The sequence below is a fragment of the Megalobrama amblycephala genome, linkage group LG8 (assembly GCF_018812025.1).
Source record: "Megalobrama amblycephala isolate DHTTF-2021 linkage group LG8, ASM1881202v1, whole genome shotgun sequence".
In the NCBI taxonomy this organism is placed as follows: domain Eukaryota; kingdom Metazoa; phylum Chordata; class Actinopteri; order Cypriniformes; family Xenocyprididae; genus Megalobrama; species Megalobrama amblycephala.
The window spans coordinates 26,794,562-26,817,324 of record NC_063051.1 but is presented as its reverse complement, the minus strand read 5'-3'; the positions used below and the strand labels follow the sequence as shown (position 1 = coordinate 26,817,324).

At 38.1% G+C, this 22,763-nt stretch overlaps 1 protein-coding gene across 4 annotated transcripts in view; it reads left to right on the top strand.

Moving 5' to 3' along the window:
- LOC125274137 (protocadherin-9) overlaps nt 1–22,763 on the top strand; it is a 323,443-nt gene that overhangs the window by 64,922 nt on the left and 235,758 nt on the right. For all 4 annotated transcript variants that reach the window (XM_048200269.1, XM_048200268.1, XM_048200272.1 and 1 more), the window contains exon 3: nt 7,672–7,773. In XM_048200269.1, coding sequence (XP_048056226.1) covers nt 7,672–7,773 — 102 coding nt within the window. The remainder of the gene's footprint in view (nt 1–7,671; nt 7,774–22,763) is intronic.

Below are 22,763 nucleotides of genomic sequence, written 5' to 3'. Positions count from 1 at the left end.
CACGTTACATGTAGTTACTGTAAATCAAACCCTAATCCTAACCCTAACCCTATTGTAAGGACACGTATTAATTATTATTGCTCAGTACTTAAATGTGTAAATTACACTGTAACAAGGACACCTTAAAATAAAGTGTAACCCCAAATTGTATGTGTATAGAATGACGTTAAGAGCTCAGAAGAGGAGTGACTTCTGTATCTAGCAGTAGTGTGTATGTTGCCAACAACAGTGCAGATCTGTATTAGAAAGGCTGAAGGAGAGAGATAAATAAAGGACGACGGGGAAGATGTTCTCTATTGCTCCCTCTCCTCTTTTACGAGCTCATTTGCAGCGCTGGTGCACCAGTAACTCAACCATAGTGAGGAGACTATAAGGAAAGGAGCCGATTATGAATGCGATATATTAAAGATGGTGGCAAATATATTAAACATACTGGGACGATCTCAGGAGGCAGGCCAGATAATGCACTGATTGATTTTTACTGAGCTGTTAACTATTAATGCAGCTGTAACAGAAGAAGACCTGCGGACATTTATCAGACCCGTAACGCGTGCTCCGTACTCCGTGGCTGGAGTCGGCTGTGAAGGATCCATTTAGTAATTATCAAACGGCCCCCCGTGACGCTTCACAGCTCCCGGCGATGATGAGATTTCGCTGAAGGTAATGCGGTTGGTAAATAGTCGGTGTGGAGGACGACGATGTGTATTTATTTATGTTGTATCCTCCTGGAGCTCTTTGCCCTCAGCTTCAACCTTAATAAAATGTGTTTAGTTATCTCTTGTTTTTTTCTGCAGGCATCTGCAGTTTCACTAAAATGACCCGTGGGGTTCGGTAAGAGGAGCATGTTGCCACTGTAACTGGAAATTTGCCTGATTATCAATGAGGGGAAACAAACAGAAAGGGCTTATCTGGAGAGAAGTGAAGTGCACTGAAAAGATTAATTAGGCTGAATGGTTTGGATGCTTTAATGAAGAGGCCTTGAGATGATGCGACGTTGTGAACTCGTCGGGAGCTCTCGCGCTCCTTCACACAGGTGCACATCTCAGCTGGGTCACATGTGGTGAGGAAGCACTTTAAAATCACTGTCGCTGTCACCCACGTAACACCTTTTGTGCTGGTACCACTCTCACTCTTGTGACACGTTGTCACAGGGACCACAGGAACACGAGGCATCACCGCAGCGGGAAGAAACCTAATTAGCAAGAATAAAAGGAAGCATTTATTTTAAAAAATGGCAAGTGATACTTTCACTTAAAAAGCTGCGGTCAGCCCTTGACATTCTCATTATGAGCTATTATTTTTGGTAATCAAGTTTAGCTTTGAAGAAAAATGAAGGGCAAATAGAGGATAAATTTGTAATGAAATTACAAGTCTCAGTTTTTAAACTGAGCAAAAATAAGGAATATTAAACAGAAGCATGATTTATAAACACACATGCTGTATGTATGTTGTCTCTGATGTAACTTTGAACACGAAAGGCCTGAAGCATCAATTCAAGTATATGAACATAGACACTTCAGGCCACGTAAGCCAAACTCTTCTGTTAAATTTGCCCAGATTTTTGAGTAAAAGTGTGTGAGTGTGTGAGAGCCTGTCCAGGGTGCTTTCCCCTGCCTTGTGACCTTATGACCCTTCAGGGGTCGTATATGGATGTAAGAGCGAGATTGAAGCATATGTGGAGGGTAAGGAGGGTATGGCTATAGCCTAATTTTTAGTATGTACTATTTACTATGCACATCATAAACCATTCTTTTAGGCAGGTACCAGATATGGGTGTCATGTCATAAAATAATTTAATACGACTGAATTTGTATTTAACATGTTCACAATTTAATAAAACATAAGTTACTAATTATAATGCTTTAATTTCCTTGGTTATTCACACAGCAAACAAATTACATACAAAATGGGAGCAAAGAACATTTACTGTGAAACTGTGCACTGTGAAATTAATCTCTTACTTACATCATACATACATCTGCACTTTGTTGTTTATGATGAGGAATCGTGCAGAATTCAGTCAAAGAGCACTGAACCAACCACCGGCGTTACAGTGATGACTAATCTGAATGCCTCTGATTGGCCATTGCAATCTTAAGCTCAACAGAACTGTGTGTGATTGGTTATAATGCAACAATGCTGTAAAAATGTAAAAAGAAATATGATGCAACATGAGAAAATCTAAATTTAATGCCACAATCAACACTTTTCATTTCATTTTCACTTTATTGGCGACGGTCATCATAGATTTAGGGCCAGATTTACTAAACAGGGCAAATTAGCGCAATCCCAAAAAAAACGCATATGAGAGTGGGAAGTTCTGCACGTGATCTACTGATGATGCACAAAATTAAAGAACACAGACGCAGCCGGATTATTTCCATAATCTACCAAGAGCAGTGTAAATTAGCGTCTGGTTGAAAACATGCTTTTTTGGGTGGTAAATAATGACGCAAGTAATTTGATGAGCGCAAAGCTGAGTAAATCATTTTGTGTGATTCATTTAAATACACTCCTCCCATAAATTTTGCATCGGAAAGGGAAACTCCTACAAATGCATATGTACTTAGGTCACGCCTTTTCAGTGCAAATTTTTCACTGTGTGTCTTTAGTAAATCCTGACAGTAGTTTTTAATGCCAAAAGAGGGTTTGTGCTGCCGCAAGCTGTTAGTATATCTGGCCCTTAGTTTAATTGTGCAGAAGCATTTTTTTTTTTTTTTTTACATTTTTGCCTTAAGCCCCCTTGGCTAGGGGAAGGCTAAACCTTGCCCAGTCTTACACATAGATGTATTGGAGCACATGAGAATTCAGAAAGTATATTTATTGTATTTTCCATCCACCACTATAGAAGTTTACCCAACTATGATGACTGCCTTCTGAGAACCCCGAAAAAGAAAAGGGTCCATAATTAGTGTAGATGTGATTTATTTTGTGTGAAATTGACAGTCCCCTGAAGGGAGACACATCATCAGATCAATAGATGTGCTGTGGGTGTTATTGTTTGAACCAAAGCTCATGTGATTGACAGAGAGCTGTCGTACAGTCCCTTAGCATCCCTTCAGGCACATTATATTCTTAAAAGCCCTTGATTTATGAAATATCATCTCTCTGGTCGTGGTGTCTTTATGAAGCATTTTAATGTTTGTGTGTACATATGTATGAGTGTTTGACCTCCTTCCTGTAAACATGGCCCTCTGTGTAAAAGCTCTCTAAATAAATGATGATAGATAATCTATACAGAGTAAATGGAAAAATGCCGTCAGCATCACCTGTCTATCAAGCGCACACACTTATTTACCCTCAAGTGTGCCAGGCTACTTAATCTAGAGTAATATTCCCCCCTTAATCACATTCATAAATTGGTAATGATATTCATGCACTTGTGTGATATATGGCAAATTATAATGTCAGCGTGTCTTAGCCGTGCTGCCGTCATTTGAATATGGGCTGTATTGCTTTAATAAATCTTGGTGGGTGGGATATGGCAGTCATTAGGTTGAATGACAGTACAGAGTCATGTAAAAAAGTGCATTCAGCTCTCATATGCATCACGCTGTTAATCATAATATGACTATTGGGGCCATCATGATTCTCAAGTGTGATGGAGGGAAGTGCGTGGAACAGCTAGGTTTATATTTTGTGGTATGATAGATACTCTTCCTGTCGTTTCAATTAAAATTTCAGCTTTAAAGTCACACTTATGAGATAAAAGGGCCAATTATTAAATTCTGAATTTTGCCTGATGTTACTGAACGTGACAATGCATGACCCAAACCTGTGGCACATGATGACTATTGAAACCAAACCAAGACTGTGTCTAGCAGAAACCTTGAGTGTACCTTTGTACATTTACAGAGTACATTTTTGTGATTTGTTGCAAATTTGTTGCACTAAACAGGAAGTACAGAGGCTATTTTTCTACTTTCTTAAAGCTTAGAATATGTTCAGTTCAGCAGAACATGCTTTGTTTGAGGGAATGAAGGACGGATGACAGACAGCTTGTACTTTTACAGAGCTGAAGCAGGCTTCCTTCTGGCTTTGATCACACATCTTGCTGCGAGAAAAGCTGCGAGAAAAGGCTTGTTCTCAAGACTACACACACCAAACACACTCTGCAAGTGCCAAAGTTAGATTACTGTAAAAATATAAATTAATAATACAATTAAAGAGTAGAAACCATAAGCTAGTGCTCTATAATGGGCTTTCTTGTCTCTTTCTTTGCGCTTTTCTTCCTGCTCGTTCTCTAATGGGTATAGAGTAGAGAATCACACTGGCATTAAGGCAACTTTCCCAACTGCCAAAGTGTGTCGTCAACATGACATTAATTAAAACACCGAACGTGGGCGGCACCAAGTTCTAGACAAATAAATAAATAGACATAAGTCTGGTTTCACAGACAGGGATTAGATTATGCCAGGATAAGGCCTTAGTTCAAATAGGACATTTAAGAATCTTGCGCCTTAGAAAAAACATTACTGGTGCGCATCTTGAGACAAAAAATGGCACCGACATATTTTAAGATACGTTAGTGCAAGTTGCTTGTAGTTAAAACAGCTCAAACATGCATTTTTGTCTGGGATTGGGTTTAAGTCTTGTCTTTGAAATCAGGGATAGTGTTTAAGAAAACACTTTTTTGATGCCTTGGCACTGCAAACGTAACTTCAGATTAGGGCTGGGTGATATGGCAAAAAAACTAAAATCTCGATATTTTCAGAACGATTGATCAATTCACGATTTCTTTTTTTCTTTCTTTTTTTTTTTTTTTTTTTTTTACTGTTTAACAAGTCAACATTCTCTTTATTAACAATCAGGTTAAAAAAAAGTTACATTCCAAGTGCACCACACATTAAGTGATCAACATGGTGTAAATGTAAAACAATTTAAAGGCAAATGTTGTATAAACTTATCTTAAACACATCCTATATACTCAGAAATAATATAAAATAAGAAAATGCTAAATATTTCTTAGCCAAAAAGTAATAGCAATAAATAACACCAGTAATAGGCTATTATTAACAGCAAATGCTTTGTAAAAACAGAAAACTGTCACCATCATGCAATCATGACATATCAAACAGGTTTACAGGTTTTTGCATTCCATTGCACTATTTGTCCAATTGTTTTTATGTTTGGCGGACATGTTGCACTTCTGTCTCGTGTCTTTTGCAGCATCTCACCCATGAAACGGCATTCTAAAAACACGGCGGTCAAGTAAAAAAAAAAAGAAGAAAAAAAAAAGCTCAACTCACGTTTGATATCTTTGCCTTTTTTTCTCATTTTACTGCCCGTGTCTCATTTTTATAACGCAATAAAGCATTTCTGAATGAACAGCCACTTAAGAATAGTGATGTGTTCAACGCTCTTAGAACGTCACATGAGAGTGGTTAATCTGACGCGCTGGCACCATCGCCATCATGAGGTCGGATCATTTTCTTCTCCTAATATTTTTATTGCTGTCTAATTGTAACGTTTGCTAACATTTTATTCAAAATCGCGATTTCTCGATTTAAAAAATCATAAAATTGAGGCAAATCATTAAATTCAAATTAGTCGGAAAAATCGCCCAGCCCTACCTCAGATTTCATGATGCGAAGCGTGCAGAGATGGAGAAGAGATAAATAATGCGTGTCAGAGGGCGAGGGTGCGCTCTCTAAGGCTTTCTGGGGTTAGAGACAGTGATGTATGCCCGGGCCTCTCATCGGCCCTGCCTCATTACTGAGCGGCCATTTTGTAAATCAACAGATAATTACGGTATACATCATACACTGTTTGCATCGCCACAATTTACTGGATTTTGTTAGGTTCTACACTAAGGGATGGAGTGAGATGAAGAACTGCTCTTTCCAAAGCAAATAAACCATTTCCTTAGTATTCATAGGTTCTCTAAAGGGCATCTGAGAACGAGTGAACTATTTCAGGCTTTTTGCTTGACCTTGAAACTCATGTAACTCTTAGCATATGTTTTGTAATTTTCCATCTTGTCTTGTTCATCATGTAAGTAAATATATGAAAGCCTTTATTTTGTTTCTTTTTTCTTTCAGGTCAGCATTTATGTTTTAATTCATCACTGTACAATAAGCAATGTTTTAGCTTCTCTGACTTTGTTTGTGAATTTCAATGATGCTGCCTTGCCTCTGCCAAAGCCTTTTTGATTGCTTTCCCTGCTTGAGTATCACTCTAATATCATTTGAAATGTCACCACTCGTATGTGTTTGTTTCAAATGCGTCTCTCGCGTCTATTGCATGTAAAAAAAAAACAGAAGAGAAGAGACAGAGCGTGTGCGCGTGAGAGAAGCAGATTACCTAACAAAGGCCAGGCTGATTTGAAAGCAGGATATTTCGCTGAGATTCACGGCAGAGGTTTGTCAAACACAAATGCTGTATGCTTATAAAGGCAATTTCATTTTCAAAGGAGATATAATCAGTCTGTATCATTTTGGACACAAAGCGTGAAGAAGAAAACATCTTCAGTTCCGCCTCAGCCTAAAAGCACTGTGTAATTTGGCACCTTTTGAGTTGACCGAGTGTTTGGAAATTGAGAGCCCCCTAATTTTACGCACGTGTGTAAAATATTAAGGATGCTGCCGATGGTCCAAAATTCTCAGAAACTATGGATTTGTGTTGATTTCATGAAAAGGGATAGAATACCATTCATTCACCTGGTTTTGATCATTAATGGAAGTGTCTTGTTGAGTTACTTTAAAGACCTTTAAAGCAAGCACAGCTTTTGTAATACCTGTTGAAACAGAAAATTGACATTGGACGAATTGCAGGGATCATCTGCTGTTTTGAAACAGTCAGCGTCATGTGCTTTCTAGAGGAAAAAGCAGGCCGTGTCTCTATAAAAAAAGGTAGTTGGTTCCTTTAATTGAAAGACAAGACTGGAAAGTCTAGTCGTTGTGTTTTGGAATATGATAGCTGGTCTTAGACCAGCTATAGTACAAAAAAAAAAAAAAAAAAAAAACACATTTCCAGCATTAACTGGATTTTCCATCATGGGCCACCTTACTGAGTATCAATATTAACACTGTGGCAATAAACATTTTTAGTATGATTGATTTATTGGCTGATATCCTATAAATAGCTGATAAATTAAATGCTGTGAAAAATCATTTTATCACATAATCAAACATTGTGATGTACAGTATGCAAAGTGGATATTCATTTGGATATTTGCTAAATATTACACTTAACAGTGTTAGTAAATGTCAAAATAGGAGAAATTAACATGTACAATTAAATATCCAATATCCTTACAGATAACCAGTACCGATTTACTGATCATGTCTGTCTGTGTTTAGTAATTACAACTTGGGACTGGGAATTTTTGTACCATGTGAGCGCTGTACCACCGGACTGCTGCAGATTCATTTAGACGTTGACAGTGTTTCCATAGGAATGCATAATTATGAGTTTGAGGACATGAACAGCTCCGGGTATAATGCCACATGTTGTCATCTTGAAATTACAGTAATTACAACATGGTGTGAAGACAGCAATTCTCACGTTCGTTCTTCTGTGAGAGGTCCATGTCCTCTCCTTTCTCTGGTTCCCATTACTCTCAACTCAAGTATCACTCTAGCCATATCATCACTCATTTTCCATCTTTAAGACTGTTATTTACTAGTTTCCTGGTTGGACTTGTAACCCCCCCTTTTTTTGGCTTTTAAGGGAACACTTACCCGCGCCCGCACCGAACTGAACCCCGACTATCTGGACCTTCGCTCTCGAGCCGAGCTGAACCCAGAGTACTGGACACCCTGCACTCCTCTAGTGAGTAACCCTTGTTCAGATTGTTAAGATGTCTGCTGCTGAAGCACCATTAGACAAATACACCTTTCACCCGCTTGTTTATATGTCTGCTTATTGGTTTCTTTAGTGACCTCTCTAACAATGGTCTCTTCACTGCTGCATCATTATAACTGAGCTAATTTTACATAAACACACATAACTCTCTCCCATTGCTCTCATTACCTGAGTATGTGCAGGGATTTTTGTCTTCTGGGGATCAGGACAGTTTACATGAAGCTTTTCTTGCCACTGGACCTAATTATGCTTGTTTTTTGGTTTTCCTTTTTTTAGAGCTGTTATTTGTGTGGAAAGAAATGGCATATACAAGCTTGAAGGTCCTAAATGTCTGTAGTGGCTTTTCAGAAAAGCATATAATGCTCTAAAACTGCTAATCGGAGGCAATGCTCTTGACCGGTTACGTCAGTCGATGCTTGTCATTTGCAAGTGTTTATCAGAGCAACATGTTCTGTTTTGAAAAGTTTATTTTTATCCGGAAATGGAAATGCTAATTATTTGCAGTTTGGTCATGGTCAAAAGGGTTGCTCCCTGTGCACTCTTTCCTGACTTTGGGGACATTCAGATTGTGTGCGTCCGCTCCTCGCAGACTGTTAACCTTTATCCTGGTGAATTTAATACTCTCATCTGAAAAGTGTGTGCTCAGATATAGTGAGATAAATCAAACGCATAAATCACCCACAACACCTTCCTTTTCATTCTACTGAGTGCTAAAGACATTTTAGCTGTGCTCCAATGCGTGTGCATTTGTAGGTGCTTGAATGAGTTCACCAGATTCCACAAGGTCTATGAGGGTGCGACTTAGACCGACAGAAAATAAGAGGGTGGTGAATAGAGAGGTAGAATATTTGCAGTGGAGAAGGAAATGGAGGAAGCTCAGAGGAAAAACATTACTGCAAGACAAGGCTAGAACATTCCCTCCTCGTTTCAACTATAGGGACCTTAAGACTCTCAACATGCCCACTTTATTGTCATCCACACACCCCTTCAGCTCCATTAGTTTGAATGGGCTGCACTGCATTCCTGATCAACATTTCACCCTGTTTTTGCTCTGAATCTTCCCTGTGTACTCCCTACTTCCAACAGGACTGCAGGGAATATGGATGCACTCTGCCTGTGGCTGGAATATTCTCCTGGGCAGTCGATAAGATGATAGAAATGACCCGCATGCTTCCAGATGTCGCCATGCATAAGAGTAGCTTGGTGTGCAGCCAATTACAGTGGTTTTCCATTGGGATCTGTCCTCATCATTGGAGTGTGAATGGACACTTTGCCATATCATCTTGGGGAGGATTGTCCAATCACACTCAATACTCTCTCATACAGAGAAAAAAAAAAGAATAACACTCCAATTGAAAGTTATACTTTCAAGGTTACTTAAGCAAACATAAGCTAATGATCTTATGATAAAAAAAAAAAATGATTAAATAATTTATATTTAAACTAATATTTTATTTTATTTTATAAACATTATTAAAAACATGTACAAAAAATACATATTTGAGTACTTAAGGCAACATAAATCATTATCCTTACTGATATAAGTGTTTATAATTATGAATAATGGTATTTATTAAACGTATTACATACACAATCACATATACTGTATCACAATGTATCCATTCATCCAAAGACATTCAAGTGTGTAAATGTGTACTGATTATTCTGTGGTGCAGCATACGTAACATGCTAGATGCTAACAGTTCTGATTTGGTGTTTAGTGTGCAGTATTGACTATTATTAGAGTGGATCTGATAATGAGAACCACTGCTTAAGGGAAGAGGCTGTTCTTGTGCCTGGATGATTTTGTTCTGAATCTATTCTCTGAGCACAGTGTTTCAAACAGGTGATGACTAGAGTGTTAGGGATCACTAGCTACAGTTTCTGATTGCTTTCTGGACCTCAATTTGAAAAAGTTAAGGACAGAGAGCTTACTACATTCTGGTTCTTTCCACTGAATGGATGGTGTGCTGAAGTTGGCATTTTTTTTCTGTGCGGTGAGCGGCCAGTACCAAATTGTTATGGGAGAAGTGAGGGTGGACTAATTGTAGTGTACAATTACTACATTGAGGCTAGTTCAGTTTACCTCCCATTCAAGGTAGTCTTTTGTTTTTCAAGTCTTATTGTCAGATTCCAGATTGGTGGATTGTTGTGACAAGAAATAAAGCTCCGTTTGACCCCAGATGTGAACTGTCCTGTCCATGTTGAAGAACCTAATGGGATAAAGCATGGACTCTTGAGTTGTTTCAAAGTAGGTCAGAGCAAGTTGCTCAGTTGTCGATAGGACCACCAAATGGTCACGACTTCGTAGTCATTAAAGTTTCTTACTGCCCCTGGGGAGTAAAACAATAGCTGATCTTTTAAAGCAGGCTGAAGCAGGTCCAGCAGGTGGCAAAGAAAGTCAGGAAAACCTGCAGTTGGTCAGCATTGTGCTTCAAGGACTTCCATCTTCTTTCCTCTGGAGAATTGGGGTCTGGTGGCCTCCCTTTTGTTCTTGAAGTTCTCTTGGTTATATGCACAGATGCACCGAGACACAGTTTGTTAATTTTCTTCATGCACCAAATGTATTTTGTCTTTTACAAGCCAGTTTGATAAATGGCTTTGTAAACCAGCCTGAATCTTATTCTGTTGAATTGCTAATGGGATTAGAGCTGTATTATGAAAAAGGTTGTTTTTGGAGAACATATTGCTTGTTGTCTGGAGGTCAGAGCGAATGTGCAGTATATCTTGTTCCTTCCTCTGTCGTCTCTCAAAGGTCAGCACTGTGATTAACCTCAGGTCAATTACACCCAAGATGCTGCACACACAATCCGTTAGAATGCATTAGTTTGGGGATAAGTGCATGAGGCAACCAGTCTTACTGATCGGAGGTGATCCTTCAGTTCCAACTGCAGCTCTGCTAATATGTTGTGTATCTCGCCAACTGTCAGTTATTGCTCCCCTGAGCCTTTAGAACAATATTACGACTGATATTAGTTATTGAAATGAGCTGTAATTAACAAAACCAATTGAGTTCATAATGGAGTTCATCCCTCTATATTGCTCTATTATATTGGTGTCTTCTCACCTCAGGACCGTGGAAGGAGAGGAGGAAGTCAAGCGCACACTTCAGAGTGTGTCAATAAATGCCTTACACAGCCTTTGAAAATAAGCTGACCTCTCATTACAGAAAACATGGCTAGGGCATGTATATCTTCACTAGAGATGGACAGATCAGATAGATTCATTGCGTCGCTGTTAAATAAGTGGCTGCCACAGAGACTTGTCATTGGGTATCTGCTGTGAAGAGCTCCAGGTGCATGTACTCAAGGTCCATGGGCAGAGTGGAATCATGGAATTGATTATGAAGTCATTCCAGGTTTGTACCGCCGTAGCTGCTGTTTTCATCCGACATATCCTGGAATATTCATGAAGTGGCACTAGGGTATGTCTAAGGAGACCTGTCAGCAGGGAAGAGAAACATTTCTGAGCTTGTAGGAACATACTTGAGAAGGAAAAATGCCGACTTTGAATTGCTTTTTCATGTATTTGCACGCATTATTGATTTATTGACCTTCTGTCAGGACAAGGTGGTTTGAAGACAGACTAGGGCCAATTTATTCATTCCGGTGAGAGGGAAATGAGCTTAGCTCTGCCGCGCTGACCGAACTGAGTGATGACTGGGCTTTAAGGTTGGCGCTGATTAGCAGGAATGAGCTTTCTCAATGCTGTGAGAGTCTTGCTCATTAGATGATATGCAGTATGTTGAATCTTAGCATCCTGCTGTGCAGTTTAGTAATGAGAAACTGAAAAATATTAAAAGTTACAGGCAGCATTTTATTCCTTTCGAATCAAGGGATTGAGGGGAGCAGATGTAAACCTTTAAGAACTGGTCATTGATTAAACTTCAAATGTCCCCTTCAATGTCCATAGCTGTGTTGTTATGGCCCTGCTACAAATGTTTTTCTCTCTAAAGTGCCTCTTAGAAGGTGAATGTGTTCCTCGTGCCTTACTTTGTAGAAAGATTACGTCTAAGCGTTTTAGAAAGGTGATCAATACTCTCTTCATAGTGAAGGTGTATTTACTGTAAGACCTTTGTAAGGAAAGAGATACCTCGTGAATTATGCATATGTATAGAGCTCCCATTTCTGTTCTGAGATATGGGATAGGAAATGGATCCCTTTCTTAAGTAAAGAGTAGGGATACTCCTGGGGCGAGGAACTCTACCTTTACATTAGCTGGGCTGTCAGCATTGACTCGTATTGAGTGCTGGAAGCTCCACAACTCCTTATCCATAGTTCACCCCAATGTTTCCCTTTTTAAGAAGACAGACTACTGCCACTTGCTGGAATGGAGAGTTGTTTCCTCTCACACTAATGCAGAACATACATGCTAGTGATTTGTTGCTGTAGTCTTTGTGGTGTATTTAAAGTGTTAATATATGGGTCAGATGCAGATGACATGAAGTGCCACCACAGTCGATTTTTGTTGCCACTAGTTCCTTGATGTCGGTTTGGTGTGTCTGGGCTTTAAAATGGGAGAACGAATGTCATATGGGTTTATAATGACATATGGGTGAGTAAATTATTTAATTTACATTTTTGGGTGAAAACTACAGTAATCGTTCAAAAAATAAATAAATAAATAAATAAATAAATAACATTTCATATTGCTTTCAGCGGCATGTTTTAAGTCATAGATCATCTTGTTGGAACTAATACCCTTTCTGTGATGTGGTGGAGTCTTGTTTGAAATCAAGTTTTGTCATTATTAAGTTGCAGAAACAGTTTGTACAGCCTCCAACCTTGTTTGAGGCCATTTTCTTATTGTCTCCCTCTCTTTCTTACGGTTCCATTTCTGTTTCTGTCTTACTTTCTCACTTGTGTTCTCCCTCCCTCTCTCTCTCTCTCTCTCTCTCTCTCTCTCTTCAACTTGCTCCCTCTATATTATTAAGAGCGGAGCTGGTGACTTGAGATAAGTGGTCACTCCTAGAGGCGTATACAGGTGAGGGCACTCTTTTATTTGGTCAAGATGGATGGTTTGTAACATTTCCCTGAAAGTAGCAGTCAGCATTGCAGTGCTGCCACTCTTTAAAATGCTTTTGTCTGATAAGAGCTCCTGCATTAGTGCACAAGGCTGGGTCCAGTGTTGGTGCCCTTGTAGTGCTTCAAAATATCTCAGTCACTTCATTCATCACAGTCCTTATAGTTCAGCAGCATAAATAAACACTGACTTTTACCTCCCCAGTCCAACAACAACCTATTTTTTGTGGTTCTGTTTTATTTTCAGATAATAAAACTTGCATTATAGAATCTCTGTGACTGTGAGAGGGCCATATGCTTTAAGAATCAATGTCAAGTCGATAAGAGCATGTAAAGGAAATGTCATTTTCTGCCCCAGTTTGGTGGTTATGAAGGACAGTTTGTGACAGTCTCAGTTGCTCAGTTGTTCCAGCAGAAGATGTTTCTCCTGTTTTGTACATTCAGTTGTCATGTGTCACATGTTTCCTGGTCTTTGATTATGTCATAATGCATCATTTACACAAACCTGTCAGCTCTTCACGCTTGTTGTATACCTCAGTCTTTCAATCGATGTCACGTCACGCTTTTAGACATCACCCGAAGTCTATTTTTACAGAGATGAGATGACGCATATGGGTAGAACTAGTTGTACAAGCAGGATTTTGTATGGAGTCTCCCTGAATGGATGTTGGAAAAACCACAGGCGCTATACAGAAGCTAATAAAAGACAGACTCACAGATACTTTGACACTCTTGAAGTTTTTGCTGTCATACCATGTATAGCACTTACAGTTTCACACTGCCATTTACAAGTAAATTTAGCCAGGCTATTGCTTCGGTGAAATGTTCAGTACGTTTAGCATTGGCTGGCGCACTACACAAGCTCAATGGCATGCATCATTGTGTTCTGAAAAGTACCTGAGTGCTTGCAATGCGTTTGCTTACTTGTGTACAATGTTTCTAACGTAAAGCCCTATTTGAACTGTCTGGAAATTTTAGATATGACTTTCACTGTTTGCCACCTAGTGGCAGTCAATTTGTCAGTGTATTTACAAAAGTTGATCAAGGGTTTAACCCTTTGTGAGTAGTAGGGGTGTGTATTCATGTGTGATTTAGATGAGTGTCTGTTTAGGGCCTGATGGACCAGCTGTGGTATCTGGCTGTCAGTTTTATGCAGATGAAGAGTTCAGATAGTAATTATCTAAATAATTAGCTTGTCCCATAGGAAAGTAAGTTTGTTCTACTTCAGGCAATCCTGTCTCTTTGGTCTCTGCTGTCTGCACGGCATCTGTCCTAATGGCACAGTTCCATATATCTAAAAAAAAAATGAGATGCCATTTGTTATCTTGCTTGATTATTAATCTAATAAATAGGCAATAGACACTGAAACACACGTCCTGGCAAAAAAAATAAATTCTGATGTGTTTTATTAAAGGTGATGTTCTCTGCCTCATCTGGCACCAAACAGAATTGCAAAAATAAGTTTTCATGCAGCTTTCCCAAACACTTGTTTTCAATTGGCCAGAAAAAAAAAAAAAAAAAAAAAACTCGATTGGCCACTCCAAATTCACAGCACAAGAAATAAATGCATGATGAGATTCTTATATGGATTTTGAAGACTTTTTTTTTTTCTTTAGAATAATGTGTACTGGTGAATCATTCACTGTAAGACCAATAACATGTCTTCGGAAGGTAATAAGGATCAATTTCAGAAGTGTCTGGAATCAAATAGTTCTTTATAGTTAAAAATTATAAAAAAAGAAGTAAATCAAACAGATACAGGGCACTTATCTCTGCCTATGACGGATGACTATCTAGCAACAGTCAGCATTGATGCTTTAACAAATCCAATCGATCGGAGATGGTTGGCTGTGGTGCTGCTCTTCGACGGGCCACCGTATCGCCCAGTTGATTCTGATGATCTCTTATCAATAAGAGAGTTAACTGTGACTTATCTCTTTGTGGTTTTCACCAGTGTTTTCTGACATATTGCCACTATTTTAAATACAGAGAACACCACTGAGGCTCTGATGGAGGATTACAGAGCTTAAAACAGGCCACAGATGTAAAGGATCCACATTTGGCCTTTATACAGACCGGTATGTCAATACCCCTTAACCTCTGCTGCTTTTGTGCCAGGATGGCCCATATATGAAGTGGTTCAGGCAGATAGTCCTTCAGAATGCCCCATTTTCACTCTCTTGCTCTGTCTTTCCTTTGCACACATACACAGTTTTGGCCTTTTGAGATTTGGGGCACTGCTTTCCAAATTGACTTTTATCAAACTGTCTTAGGGAAGTAGGCTTTGTGGGTGGGCGGCACTCTATTGTTCTCCTGCATGTAGTAAAGAATGAAAGAGGATCTGTTCAATATATTTTCTGCTATCGTCAGAACCCCTGCCAACTTAAGGGCAAGTCTGTTTCTTTCACCCCACCACAGAAAGCGAACCAAAGAACCAAAGGGCACTTGTTTTTAGGATCTATTTGTTTGTTTATCTTTCAACATTTTTGAGCACCAATAATTCTCCCAAATTCTCTTCATAGTAATGCAAAAATATATATTTTTATGTGTGAAGTATTTATTTGTCATGGTATTATTGGTCATACAGTCTAAAAAAAATAAATAATGGTATTTGCAAACAAACTCAAATTTTCATTGTTACTGGGAATTTGAGAGGAAAGTATACTTTATGAAAATAATGTCAGTACAAAAAAGCTTGAATTATTATTATTATTATTATTATTATTATAATACTTGTTTTTGTGGTTTTGATGTTGTGACCTGGACATTTATTTGCGAAGTTCTCTTACACACACATGTTCGTTTTTGTGAATTGTGGGGACATTCCATAGGCGTAATGATTTTTATACTGTACAAACTGTATTTACTATCCCCCTACACTACCCCTACCCCTAAACCTAACCATCACAGGAAACTGTGCACACTTTTACTTTTTCACAAAAACTCATTCTGTATGATTTATAAGCCTTTTGAAAAGTGGGGACATGGGGTTATGTCCTCATAAAATCACCTCTTTTTGTAATACCTATGTCATACCCATGTCATTATACACATTTGTGTCCTGATATGTCACAAAAACGCACACGCACACATGCACACACACACACACACAGAGACATATGATATTGTTTTAAATCTGATTGTTTTGTGGAGAATTAGATATTGTGGATTAGAGGTCCTGACCCTTTCATTATACTAAGAGGGCCTTAAGATGAGATGGATCTATGAAAAACATACTGTGCTACTTTAAACCTCTTGCATGTCTGTCTCTGTGTTATAAATCTGGAGTGTTTAATCGCTTGTCTCATGTAAAAGCATCTTTACTAATATCATCATAAGCTGTGTGGTGGCCTCAAAGTAAACAGCTGTGAGAAATATTACAGAAGCTTTAAACTATATATATATATATATATATATATATATATATATATATATATATATATATATATATATGTTCCTTGATGAAATCTGATGAAATGTGGAAAAATTTCATCTGCATAGCATGTTGCAGTGCATTCTGGGATTGGCTCATCTGGAGAGAACGCATGTGATGTCACCTGACTTTTTCCAAAATGCTGCCTACTGTTAGGAACAGCCTTTGTGTTGGGAATGAATTCCTAAAAAGTAACTTAGGTTGGCAACTCAGTTGGTTTTGGAACCAATCTTCTTCCTGCCACAGAGATGTTGTTTAGAATTATAATCTCCTATGAGCTTCTCATGGTTTACTGTAAAAGAAACCTCCTGTCAAGAAATCAACCTTGCCTGTCATCAAGAAATGCAGGTAGAGCTTCTGTTCTCTGACATGTTCATTTTTGCAGGGACAGCGTGATCACCCCTCTCTAAAATGTGTCCGCAGGGATGAAATCTGGAAGTTACAGACTGGACTAATTGGCTTGGAGGCAGATATGCAGGGTAGCGCTGACAACAGAGGTTTTTTTTCTTTCATATTGAAGGGACTGGACCCCAGCAGCAAAGTTCCAGGAATGCTGTAGGCTATGATCTACCCACTGAGCCAACCTAGCAATTAGTCTACGAAGGTTATATATATTCTACAACAGGATAGCATCAGTGCTGAAAGCCCCCTAATGGACTTCCATCCTTAAAACACCTTCTTTTACAATTCAAATCTTAGTTTCTGTCGGTCTTCTTGCTGTTCTCTAATGAATGTTTTCTATATTGGGATGGGGGTTTAAGCTACTCTTTCAACAAAGTAGTTACTTACACAACATCTCAACTAGCTTCAATATAGCTACTTTTCATATACAAGTAAGCATTATCTTGTTTGATTATATAATAAATTATGATTTGTAGGGCTGCCCCTGACCTAAAGATTTTCCTAGTCCACTGTTATTCGTTCATTTAAGCATTATAGTTGATTAGTCAGAGGAGTTCATCAGATTCCATTAGTTTGTTCACGTTGTTGGGGATCGGGCGCATTGAGAAGGTGCGCTCTGATGCCATAGTGGGTGTGGAAGTTAAGTTCCATGTCGTGCAGTAAGCGAGGTACTAATTTAGCTTAATTTAGCTTGTTTTCCCCACGAACACTTGGATATGCACCTATTATTATTGCATATTTATCGAGTTTAAAGTTAACAATAGAACGAGTGGCCATGTGAAGTTGCTACACATTAGGTTACTACTTACATGTTTTACATAAGTCATGTTTGAGGTCGCACTCTTTGGGTTTTCTACCCGGCACATTCCTAGCACATACGGCTGATAAACCAACAAACACTTACAGTTTACTCAATTTATATAAAATTCTATAAATGCATGCTTGCTATCTGTTGATCATAGCAGAACTGACTTGTAAATCACTCTCAAAAAGAGTATCTAAATTATGTTAATGTAATTAATTAATAATAACCAGTATTATTTATCTAAAATGTTATTTTGCTACATTAAAGAACATATAATGTGTAGCACAGGGACATTTTGCACATACTGTTGAGTAATGACTCATGACTTGAATCGTATTTTTGAATGGTTTCATTGAAACGAACTTAACAGCTCTAAATTGTAATGGGCTGGAGCTCACGTTCACATAGGGAACACGAGAGCACCGCGATGCGACAGCAAAAGGCACTTTCACTTTCACGATCAAAGTGCACGCCAATGATAAGCATTGTAAATTAAGTATTACAGTATACACATACCAATTAAACGCACAGATCTCCTCTCGTGCGTCCTCCACTGAATGAGGCAATATCACTTTCGTTTCTATTTCAGATATCTCTTTTATAGATGCCATCAATGCTTTTGCCTTTCAAGATGTAATTACCGAAATCAAAACAGTCCATAAACTATAAATCCTCACGAAAACTTCAGTCAAGCCAGCTCGCGCGTCAACCTGAGAGATCAGCCTCCTTACCTTAAAGTGTCAAATTTCTCGGTTTCTGAATGGACGGTTTGGCTCGATTGACAAACGCTAACGTTCGGGCATGATTTATATACCAACAACCTGTCCTAAAACGTTAGCACGCTTTGATCGATGGTTTGGAGATCGTGTGTTTCTCCGTTCGAGAGCGCATTTCCTGTTCACATCCACGACAAAACAGCTGATTATTTACGAACGGAAGCTCACTGAAAGAAAATATCCTAAGCTAAAAGATGATATATGACTAATTGAAGCAGCCCTTATCAAAAGTGCGGGGGTCGACTTCTATCTTTTCAAAACTGCAGGGGTCCTGACCCCCCTGTCCCCCGTGCCAACGGCGCCCCTGGTCCTAATTAACTGATTTGCAAAAATGAATTGATCCTGAGAGAGAGAAATTGTACAAAAAATTAGTTTGAATGTGTACTTGTGTTGTGATTTTATGTATATCGTGTAGACTACCATTCAAAAGAATGGGATCAGTACTTTTTTTTTTTTTTTTTTTTTTATAAAAAAGTTAATACTCCTATTCATCAAGGACAGAACTGATAACAAGTTACAAAATGTTCTTTTGAAATTTCTCTTCATCAAGAATCCTAAAAAAAAAAAAAAATGTATCATGGTTTCCACAAAAATATTAAGCAGCACAACTGTTTCCAACTTTGATAATAATAAGAAATGTACCTTGAGCACCAAATCAGCATATAAGAATGATTTCTGAAGGATTTGACACTGAAGAAAATTCAGCTTTGCCACAACAGGAATGAATTACATTTTAAAATGTTTGAACATTGAAAAGATTTGTTTTAAATTGTAATAATAACATTTCACATTATTACTGGTTTTACTGCATTTTTTATCAAATAACTGAGCATAAGGGACTTCTTTCAAATGTTTGAATGATAGGCTATGCACACATGCCAGACAGATATATTTGGCAATTGCATCACATCCTGCTGATTTTCAGCATCACATTGTGAGTGTCATGTTTTTAGTATGCTGGAACAAGATTTAAATAAATAAATAAATGTCTCATGAATCATACATCCTATTCCATTCCATTGCATTTTGTCAAACTGTTTTTGAGTGCTTCCTGTGTGAACACCCACTAAGACTGAATGTACAATACTTTGGGACAAAAATAAACACCAATCTAGTGTTTTCTCATGTTTTCACTGCTACTTGTTGGGGAAAAAAATGACTTGGTGGAAAATTGACACTATTTTGAAAACAGCTGTGTTGTAGTTAGTAGCTTCATTACATTTATTTAAATGCTCATAAAGAACAGAGGCAGATGAAAGACGGGCTCATTTATGAATTTTAGATACAGATACATCATGTTGTAATGGATCTGACACCAATTGCCATCTTATTGAACCTCATTGTCTCAGCAGGATGCTTAAAGAAAGTCATGGGAGAATTTGCTTCCATTCTGAATTCAGCACAGCTGTCTATACGTTCGCTCCCATTGGCTTAAGCATGCTGTTTGCATTTCTGTCTATTTCATCTACATGTAATGCCGTCAGAAACCAGTTCACACAAACACTTCCATCTGTGTCAAATTAGCATAGCAAAGTGTGACCATACAAACCTATCCAAACAGTGTGTGACAGTTCTAAGTATGTGCACACAGCATGGAAGCAAGAGGTTACACACTGTCTTTGCTCTCTCTTTCACACTCGCTCTCTCTTTTTCTTTAATTTCTCAGTCTATAAATTCCACTGCATGCTTGACTACACTTTGCATAAGCATGTCCTCCCTGGGTTAGTTAGAAAATGTAACATGGCCATATTGTGTGTGTGTGTATATATATATATATATATATATATATATATATACTGTATTTATGTGTGTTTGAGTAAGAATAATGTATTTTACAGAAAACCTGTTAACATGCAGGTGGCTATAACTATAAATTATTCGAAAGATCTAAGGTTTAATTATAGAGTATTAAATTATGATGATAAAAATCTGTGACGGTAATTTCAGCAGATCTTATGCACCCACTGCGGTAATAAAACAACAGGAACAACAACAACAAAAAACAAACTAACTCCTGTACGCTTCTCTACACAGGAGGAAAAACTGAATTGTATTATTTTTTTCTTTTTTTAAACAGAATAGTGTGTCGTGAGCTTTAGTGAGTACACACATATAATGTAATGTCTGTTTCATTCATACTCATAGTAGGGTTGTCACGATACCATAAAAATGTCTTACGATACTATACCAGCTGAAGTATCACGATACCAAGTAGTATCGCGATACCATGCAGTATACAAAATGAACCAAACTTTCATAAATACATGAAAACAGACCAGATTTTTCTCTGAATACTTCATTAATGAGAATGAATAACAGGCTTTTATTACCAATCAAATGAATCATTGTAAACAAAATTAATCTTAGCACTGCACAGAAGCTGTATGAACTGACATTACGATGTAGCATTTATGCATTTACACTTCAATTACAATTGCATAAATAATGTTATGATATTAATTTTTCAAATATAAAAATCTGAATATAGAAATAAAAATGTTGGCGGGAAAAAAAATGATAGAATAGACCTACTTTTAGATGGTAAAAAATGATAGAATAGGCCTACTTTTAGATGGGAGACTAAAGTCGTCAGTAGGTGGCAGCAAGTGTTAATGATTAAGTCAATGAATCATTCAACCGATTCGTTCAAAACGGCTGATTCATTCAGGAACGAAGCAAATGACTGTCTTAATGAATGGATTAGTGAGTCAGTGACTCACCCAATTTGTTCAAAAACAGATTAATTTAGAAACGAAACAAAAACAGCGCTCTTGCTCGTGTCACAAACTATCAGGAGCATTTTTGCCAGCCTATCTTGAAATATCTAACCCTGACTGGAGAGCAGTATGTATATTAAAACATATAATACATTTATAATTATAAAATCACGATTGATATGATTGATAAGAACCGAGTGCAAACCCGCTATAGTTTATTGATGAATGGAATTGCATTTGTCTGAATCGTGTTCGCAAAGATGTTTCTAGAAACAAACTATTTAATCTTTTCCAAAAGTGGTCAAATGAGCAACGGAAAAACTGTGAGAATTCATTCTTATATAAAGATTTTATGACGTTAATTAAGTGAATTTCAGACCCTCCAGATAAAATGCACTGCGAACAACAACGTGCAAGTTCAACTTTATCTCATTGCAAAATTAACTGAAGCATCAGGAAACAATAAGGCGCTAATTCTAGAGAGCATTTACTACACAGGGCACAGCAGACAGTCAACGGCAGTCTCTTGTAATGTTTTTGCAGGCACGCATGTTCAATTGAAGTGTACCTGCCGCACATACAACATTCCTTACGGTACTGACGATACTACTGTTTAAAAAATACAATGGCATCGCCAGTATTTTGAAGCTTTAGTATCGCGATACTACCGTAGTACCGGTACACCGTGCAACCCTAACTCATAGCAAGATGGTGTCCTGCACAGAAAGTTCACAAGTGAGACTCATAGAAATCATAAAACTTATGACATTCTAGGAAATCCCTTATATGGACAAAGGCATCCAGAGATCGTTGCAGCTAAATAACATGCAGATAGAGACGTTTTGACTGATGAAACATTAAGATAATAAACAGATGATTGTGACCATGTTCTTCTAGACATCTCAGGCATTTTCATAAGAAAAAAGTAGTATATTTATAATGCTGTGCTAATCGACATAGCCTTTATCACTATATAGAATAACATTTCTGCCTGCAAAATTGTATCGTGGGCTATACTGTGGTAAATGTATTCATCGCACAGACCATTTTTTTTTTTTTTTTTGTTAACTTGTGTGACATATACAGCGCTTAACAAATTGATTAGACCACCTGTCATAATAAAGAGAAAACACTTAAAAATGTTTTAGGAATCTGTCAAAAACTTGCTTAAAACTAAAAATTATATTGTCATTTAAGCCGCAGACACACTTAACGGTTGCAAGGCCGATTATGAATGTAAATTGATACTTATGACTGATCGTGCTCAAACGCATCCAGTCAGAGCCAGTTGCATTCAGTCGGCGTATTCAGTGTATGTATTTGTAACACGGTTAGTAGACGTGGGAAGAAGGAGGCGGGAACAGGCGAACGTTCAACAAAAGTTTAATTCAAAATAAACAAAGAACAAAACGAAAGTAATGCCGGCAGACCCTCGCGGACGTCTGCCGGCCACACAAACATAATAAAACATAAAATAAAGTCCAGGCCTGGTCCTCTCTTGTCCTTCACTGACGTCGCTCCTCCTTTTATGCCTCCGGAGCTCCTCCGTGAGAGACTCAAGGCCGGCACGCCTCGCAGGTGATGCTCATTAACACTCGCGTCACCGGCCTCGCGCCGTTCCCTCACGGCTCTCGCCCGCCCTGCTCGTCACAGTATTTAAATCTGTTTCAGTCGAAGGAAACAATTGCAGTGTTAAGCACAATCTTAGAATGTTTTAGCTAGTTGTTAAATGTGTGCCTTGCTTTATTAGGCAAATAACAAACAACTAAATAGTCTTTATTCACACATAATAACAAAATACAC